This window comes from Natrix helvetica, assembly GCF_964273705.1.
Source record: "Natrix helvetica genome assembly, chromosome: 6".
NCBI lineage: Eukaryota > Metazoa > Chordata > Lepidosauria > Squamata > Natricidae > Natrix > Natrix helvetica.
In genome coordinates, this window is record NC_138553.1 from 37,460,584 (window position 1) to 37,469,405 (window position 8,822).

General features: G+C 41.0%; 1 protein-coding gene across 1 annotated transcript in view; it reads right to left on the reverse strand.

The window, feature by feature from the left end:
- Positions 1-6,601, reverse strand: part of PLXNC1 (plexin C1) — a 60,218-nt gene extending 53,617 nt beyond the window's left edge. Inside the window, exon 1 of the mRNA XM_081958272.1 lies at positions 5,554-6,601. Within this exon, the coding sequence (XP_081814398.1) occupies positions 5,554-6,543 (990 nt within the window). The 5' untranslated portion in view covers positions 6,544-6,601. The remainder of the gene's footprint in view (positions 1-5,553) is intronic.
- Positions 6,602-8,822: the final 2,221 nt, after the last annotated feature.

Below are 8,822 nucleotides of genomic sequence, written 5' to 3' on the forward strand. Positions count from 1 at the left end.
ACTTTGCTTTTTAAAAACAATTTTAAGTTTCAATTGAATTATTTGAATTTAGTGGTTTGATAAAATATTTTAAAAATAGAATAAATATCACTAAATTAAATAAGAAATATTGCTAAGAGCCTTACTGTTATATCTATTCAATCCCACTCCTCCTTTTTTTAAATTTTCTATTTTAGATAATAAATGACAATATTACTCAAGCAGCAAATAATTTTGACCCATATGATAAACATTTGCACTTTTACTTGAAATGTGAATCAAACTATATATTTTCTATATTCTCTCATAAGGTGGTAATGTAACGAAGCATATACACAAAATCTTAAGATTTGAGTAAACCTTTAAAATAAAAAAATCTTCTAAATTGTATGTTACCATTACAATTCCAAGTTTCTTCTTCCTCTCTTAACTCTTACCACATGATCTTTTGCAATATATGTTCAGTTAGTCATTATTTTTTGCTTTTTGCCAATAAGTATCTTTAAACCGACTGTCTGTAATAGAAATTTAAACATGTTCAAATCATTTCAACTGAAATCAGTGAAATTAGTGATATTTAATATTGGTTGGGTCATCTCAGGATTATATCTGCTTATTCTTTATGCATATAAAAAGATCTGATCCAAGATCTGAACTAATTTTAACATTTCTTATATATAAAGGTAAAGGCTCCCCTCGCACATATGTGCTAGTCGTTCCCGACTCAAGGGGGCAGTGCTCATCTCCGTTTCAAAGCCGAAGAGCTAGTGCTGTCTGAAGAAATCTCTGGGGTCATGTGGCTGGCATGACTAAACACCAAAGGTGCACGGAACGCTGTTATCTTCCCACCGAAGTGGTCCCTATTTTTCTACTAGCAGTTGGCAGAAGCTGGGACAAGTAACAGGAGCTCACTCCGTTATGTGGCACTAGGGATTCAAACTGCCAAAATGCCGACCTTTCTGATCAACAAGCTCAGCATCTTAGCCATTGAGCCACTGCATCTTAAAAATAACTGTCTTTAGTATGCACCAGCTTAGTCTACTCTGTAATTGTCTAAATTGCACTTTCAGCTCCTTTAGATAATGAAAAGTTGGAACAGAATAATAATAAAATACAATATTATGTATTTTGTATATATAGGGGAATAATTGCTGAAAGGAATAACAATTCCTCAACATGAATTTTGCAAAAGTATATCAACTAAAATTATACACCAATTTGAAGAAGATTGTAAAGATTCTAAAAAAACCAGAAACTATAATATCACACTATGGAATATATCCCTTGAAGTTACAACCAAAACAATTGGATAGAATGTTAAATCATATATACAAACGCACACACACATCTGCTGATAATTAAACTCAGGTGAGATCAACATGGGACATTGTCTGAATTTTATGTTGCAAAACACCGGACATAGCAAAAAAATTAATGTTTTTTTAATTGTACAACAGCTGATAGCTAATTTTAAATTGATTTTTATTAAAATGTTTTTAAGGCAGTACCAAACAATGCATACAGAATAGTGAAATATTGCCGTAATATAACCTGCAACAAATATTTACTTAGGAAAATTATCATCTGGATCTAAGATCCACTGACCTATTTAAACACCTTAAAAATCCCGTATAATTAATATTTCTAGATTTTAAACAGATTAAAACTGTGAAATATAAGTACAATTAAAATCTGATAAAAGTGATAAAATATCTAATAGACATATGGCAAGCACTACAGATTCCAAAAATTAAAATAGGCAACATAAAGTTGAGTTAAAAGTAGACTAGTAGATGAAAAGTATCTACTTTGGGGTCGAATCCAAGATATTAAATGTTATTCACTCTATCATCAGAGCCAAAATCAGTTCAGCTCAACTTTTTCATATCTGATTTTAAGAAAACGAGGCGCAAATTTCAACAGAGCAAATAATTCTAACCAAGTGTCTTAGAAATTTGGACTGAACCGCTTCTAGAATAAGTATATCTTTATATCCACAGCACTGTACACATAAAGTATAACAAACGTCTTAATTCTTTAGCTCTGAAAAAATTAATTGCTACAGGCAGTTAGCACTTAGTGTTGTGTCTGATTATTGTGCATGGAGTGTAGGATTTGAAGATTCACACTTCCAGAATATAGAGAATTGAAAATAGGTGTTCAAAGGCCTTTATCTGCTCAGTTTGGTTATTGTTGTTTGTACGAATATAACAGGAGCTACCATGCCGCTTAGCAAATACAGCCACATTGATTGATTTCCAGCATTTTGGTCTGGCAATATAAAGATAGCATCTGTAGCTCAATCACAGCCCCATTTGGGATAGGACCTGAATGTGGCTCTCCCAGGGCTTATCTGAAGCTCTCCCCGTTAAAGTACCGGCTCAAATAAATCTATGAGAATGAGTTCCTAGTCCAATTAGTATTGATGGACAGAAAGCATTGATAGATATAATTTCCCATGGAAGAAGCAAATCACTTCCAAATTATCCAATGTAGTTTCTCATCATAATATTTAACTATATTGGACTCAGACAAAGCCTGGAGCAAAGTCAAGAGAAGAGGCTTTGATCTTGATGTAGAGAGTAATAAACCCCTCAGATCTCTGCTACAATGAGGTTGTGGATCAATCTTTCAGGATCCCCAAATACTTTCCTTGTATACTTGCACTCTTACTTAGGAGACCACTCAAACTGACATGCTTAGAAAATTTGCTCGCAAAGATATTGACTAGGAAATTCAATAATATCCCCTATTCGAAGCTCTTACACATACACTCAGATACTGACATTAAGATGGTGTGTTTGAAATGCTCTGTTATCTTTGAAGGATGGAGTTAATCTCTCTTCCATTTACAAATTACTTGATCCCTACAGGCAATTGTATGCTTCCTGTTAAACACTTAGGACACTACAAAATTTCTAGAAAATTCTGTGCCCTAGCAATTGCAGCTAGAAACTGTTGGCTCTGGAATGTATTACTGTACGGGACATGTTAGTTTCTGCTTTGAATAGGCTTTTATCCAATTATTTTTTTCATTTTGACATTATTTTCTTCTCTCTCTTGCTTTGACTTTTTTGAATTATTGTAACTTTTTAAAATAACGTAAGAGAATGAAAAATAAGGTGGATTTACACATTACGCTAATCCATGATGCAATTTTCTTTTTTATTAGATAAATATGTTTATAAATCCAGCGATTTTATTTTAATTCAAATATGTTCAAACGATAGTTAAAACAAATTATGACTCAATATTACATGTGGCTATTTAAGTTTATCCAAACTACCGTATGATTAAAACAAATTATGGTTACCGATATGTGTATTATTTGTATGCAAACCATAATGCATTACAAATAGTCTTAGCCACCAATTTAAGATCAATGTTAAGTAGCTTCAAGAATACAATAATAGCCAGCTAAACTGTGTTGCATTTTCAGTATGATTAAATATTCCAGCACAGCTTTCTAAGAATTGGTGAATAGATAAAGATTCCACCTCACAGTTTTAAATGGGTATCATTCTTGATGACATCAAAAAGCAGCAAAACATCCAGAAAAATAATGGGATTGCATTTCATTTCCCCATTCTGTTTATTTGGTGTTGGCACGAAAAATGTTCTAGTGCCCAAATGTGACTGAAATTTATTCAGGAAAAAAAGGCAGCCCAAGGACACAATATTTCTCTCTTTCCAATGCTTTCCTTTTAAAGGGTCTTTGGTGCTGAGTTTAGTTGTTTTCTTGCAGATATTTCATTACCCAAACTAGGTAACATCACCACTGCTAGCATTGATGATGTTACCTTGTTTGGGTAAGGACACATCTGCAAGAAAACAATCAAGTTCAGAGAGCACCAAAGACCCCTCATTTCAAACCTGAGTTAAAAATATTCTCCTTTACTGCTTCCCCCTTTCTCTCTCCCATTCTTTTCCCTCGAATCTTTGTTTCTCTCTCCCAAGTAAGAGGCTGCAAGAAATGAACGGACACTAAATATCTGAATTTACAGCATCTCTTTCAGGGAATATTAAAAATTAGGCCAATTGTCACAGGCTGCTCAGAAAAGATCACCCATCCTTTAAAAAACACGTGAAGTTAAGATTCATAATTGAAGGAGAAAAACATTTCCCCCTAATTCTACCATTATCATCACACACAGATTAAACTAAGGCAATGAACGTTCACTATTTTTCTCTCGTTCCCATTTTAAATGATATTACTTTGAGTTTACAAATATACCAAAGAGTAACAGAAGCAATATAAAAAGGTCATTTGAAAGTTCCCAATCTATTATTTCATTCTGCAACTGAAGAGGATTCTTATAGCAGTGTCAGCTACATCAGTCAAGACCCCAGGAATCCTAATGCCCAGCAAAACCAATCAATACTTTAGAACTCATAGCTTTTAGTCCGATTGAATCTGGATGTGGACAAGTGCTATTCATTGGTGGAAAGATTGGATGTAAAATAATTGTTTTCACTTTTGGCTTAGAGCACCTACTGGTTTCAAGCATGAATGCCAAGATTTTTCTCCAAGGGAATTTTATCATCCTAACAGCCTAACTTCATCCATGGAATTTTATTCCCTGCTGTGCTCCCTATTTGTGCTCCCTTCCCACAGCCATAAAAGGAATAATGGTACCTTTAAATGAGAGGACTTTGGTACTAGTGCTAATCCTGGTGATGTTACCTAGCTTGGGTAATGAAACACCTGCAAGAAAACAACCAAGCTCAGAGAGCACCAAAGACCCCTCATTCAACCCTGAGCTACAAAGATTCTCCTTTCACTGATACCTTTAAAGCAGGGGTGTCCAAACTTGGGAACTTTAAGACTTGTGGACTTCAACTCCCAGAATTCCCCAGCCAGCCTGGGGAATTCTGGGAGTTGAAGTCCACAAGTCTTAAAGTTCCCAAGTTTGGACACCCCTGCTTTAAAGCATCTCCAAACCCCGGGGTCTCATACCATTAGTTTTCTTCTCATTGCATAAGCATTCTTTATCTACTGCAGTGGTTCTCAACCTGTGGGTTGGGACCCCTTTGGGGGTCGAACGACCCTTTCACGGGGGTCACCTAAGACCATTGGAAAACACATATTTTTGAAAAAAATATGGAAAACATAAAATAATCTTATGGTTGGGAGTCACCAAAACACGAGGAACTGTATTAAAGGGTCGCGGCATTAGGGAGGTTGAGAACCACTGATCTACTGGGGTTTTTTTTTTCATTGAAGCCAATGGAAAGAATACAATAACAGTATGGAAATCAATGAAAGAATCTGCTGTGTCTCATCACTGCAAAATACAGTAGTGAATCACTCGTTCAGAAAAGACACCTTACCCCACCATGGCACGATCCTGCAGAAATCACTAAACTTCCCTTTCAGTTTTGGCCTCCTTTGTGATCTGCTTGCTAAGGATGGAAGGGTATGCCTTTTTTTGGGGTGGGGAGCAGTCTGCCAAAATATTATTTCGGGGATTCTGCCTCTCATAAATGCATAGCTTGCTACAATAAAAACAAGTCGACCCTAAATATAACTGATTTAGGCAAGCATCTGGCCAACAAATAACCCAAGGTACTCACACATTTGTCTGAAGCATCGGATTCCGAACTGAACTCGGAAGAGACGGGCTGTCTGAACCTGCAGTCTTTCGCATTCTCCAGCAGCTTTTCAAGCGCAAAGATGCAAAGGCCCGTGGAAGTCGGGCTGGCGGGACTTAAGGCTGAGCCGAAAATCCCGGCCCAGAGCCCGCGTTGCTCCAGGTACGCCGAGGAAAGAATTTTGGTCTTGCCGCCACATCGCAGGATCTGGCTATTGTGTCTGAAGGTGTTTCGCTCGTACAGAGCGATGAGCATCTTGGCCTGCATGGTGTCATTGTTATAATAAGGGAAAAAGAAGTACTTCTGCCAGCGAAAGGCATCCTCGAAGTGCAGGTTGTAGACTTTCTTCATGGCCACCTGCCTGTTTTCGGCCACGCGTTTCTCGCCTTCTTTTATGAGGAAGACCGCCTTGTTGGCGTTGCTCTCCGGGGGGTCCTCGGGGCAGTTGTTCAGTTTATGGGTGGTGGCCGCGATCAGCGACCAACGCGAGTCCTCGCCGTCCTCGCAATACATCAACCCGACCACCGCGCTTTCCGACGCGTAGGTCACCAATTCCTCGCCCAACGTCTCGTTGGAGCTGCTGACATCGGTGAGGTTCTGCAGACGGCAGACGCCTTGCGGCTGAGTCCAACAGGTGAGCAGGCGGTCGCGACTGAAGGGCAGCAACAGTTTGTTGACCGAGGCCACCGGCTGCCCGCAGGAACTGCCCGACCCCTCGCAGGAGTGCTTCTTCTTCCACGCCAGCGAAGGCGCCACTTCGTACCAGCAGTTGCCGCTGGCCACCAGGAAGCGCTCCCCGCTCACGGCCAGGTTGGCAACGGCGCGAGGGAACTCGAGGGGGGCCTGACCTCGGGCCCCCGCCGCAGCCCAGGCTAGCAGCAGCAGCAGCAGCAGCAGCGGCGCGGCCAATGCCGAGCTCCCAGGGTCACGGCGTGCCAGATACCTTCTCGTGCCCCCCGACCCTCGGGCCATGGTGCCCCGTCAGCCCCGGCTACCTAGGGCTCCTCGACTAGCGAGAGAGGCTCCGCTACCACGGACATGCCAGCAGCTGCGGCACCGCCCCACCCCTCGCAAGAGCAGGGAACCGCTCCCGCGGCTGCCCTTCCCCCGCTCTGTGGCTTCCTCTGTGCCTCAGCTGCCTCGCGCCTCATCGGTTCCTCTTTTTCCCCGGGAGGTGGGAAGCCCGCCTCGCCTCCTTCACTTGCAGGGCCGACCCCGGCTCTCCCCCCCCCTTTCCCTCCCTCCTGCTGAGGGCGTGCCAGCCGGAGCGCTCCACGTGCTTGTCGCTTTCTTCCCGAACCCTCGAGCTCCCTGTCACCCAGGCGGGAAACAGGCTGCTGCAGATGTGTGCCGTTCTCCTGGCGGAGCTGAGGCCAGCTGGTTATTTAAGGGTGTGTGTGGGTGTGTGGGTGTGTGTGGATGGGTCTCCTCGCTGGTGCCAGAAGGTTCAATTGTTGTCCTTGGCCTCCGCTCCGCCCAGGCCCTGCCGCGAGGTGCTCTTTCTAAAAACGTGCCAAGGCTGACTTCCCCCCTCTAGCCATTTCCCCCCTTTAGCAATTCACAGCACCAACCAACCAGCCCTGGTGCGATATAACAAGCAGGCTTGATCTGCCCTCAATAGACCTGTGGTTTTAAGTAACTAGAGACAAAAATGGTCCATGTGGATGAAAACTGTTTTCAGACTTATGTAAGTAGCTTGGAGATCATTTAGTTCAATTTTCTGCTGAGAGCCACGCTGTACTAGAGCATGTTAAGATGGCCATTCCAGCCTTGCTTCAGGCGCCTCCATTGAGATAGAGACCACCTACCCAAGCACTCTACCCCACTGTTGAGCAGCTTTTTCCAATACATCCCCCCCTCATGCCTAGTTGAAATCTACCCCCTTTTCATTTAAACCATTATTTTATTTCCTGTCTCCTGGAAAAAACAATTCCAGTCCATCTTCCTCAAGACAGGCCAGCAGATATGTGGAAATGGCTATTATATCTCACTGTAGTCTTCTATAGTGCTGCACAGGCTAAAAATACCAAGTGGTTCCAAGTATTCTTGTAATTTTCCTTCCAAATTTCTTGCCATCTTGGTTTCTATTCTGTGGACATCCTTCCTTTTGTCAGTGTCTTTCCAAACTGCCCTGCACTAGATATTCTAGGGCATGGGGGTCAAACGTTGCCATCACGTGATGTTTTTCCCCTTCATGGAGCTGGGGTGTGTGTGTGTGTGTGACATATATGGCTCGCAGGCTGCCAATTTGACACCCCCCGTCTAGGGGCATTCAGTTGACCAATGCAAAATCATGTGGAATGATTATTTCTTTAGATCTTGACGCTTTAGATCTTGACACTAGACTCTAGACAACTGTTGATACCAGTTGTCAGAAAATTACATTTCCTTTTCCTGTAACTGTTTCACATATTGGGCTCATGTTCAGATTTTGATCTTTCAAGATACCCCAAACCTTTTTGTGTTACATCTGCCAAGTATGTCACCCCATTCTATTCATATAGCTTTGATTTTCACCCCATTCTATTCCTATGGCTTTGATTTTTCTATTCCTATGGCTTGGAATATAGAACTTTGCATATTCAACGGCAAGTTGAAACTTATCTTGCCACTTTTCTACCATTTTTCAATCTATCAATGTATCTTCCAATCTGAAGACTTGTTTTCCTGGTTGTTCAGACTGTTCTTCAAGATGATGCTGTATCCCCTTACCTCCATGTTAATTCATGAAAAATTGTTAAATATAATTTCCAGTTCCAAATCCAAGTCATTTATAAGTATGTTGAACAATGTAGAATCTTCTCGTACGCTACTTAATCCTTCTTTCAGCTTTACACAGTTCCATTAATGTACACTTATTCAACCAGTTCTGAATCCATTTACTGATAGCATAGTCTAGCCCAAACGTTCCCATCTAGTCTATTAGAAATCTCGTAGGAGACCGTTGAATGCTGTGCTAAAGTTAAGATGCATTATGTTCACTACATTCCTATGATTAACTAAACTGATGATTCTATCAAACAGGGAGATAAAGCTAGTTGACATGACTTATTCTTGATAAGTCTGTGTTGAGTCCTGCCAAACAATCCATTTGTTTTCTAAATGCTCACAAACTGATTATTTAATAATCTGTTCCAAAGTATTGTCCAGCTTCAGTATCAAGCCAACCACTCTGCTGATACCCAGGTCTTCTCCTCCCACCTTGGAATAAAGAAATGCATTGTTCTGATTTTGTCCTTTGACAATGAGCT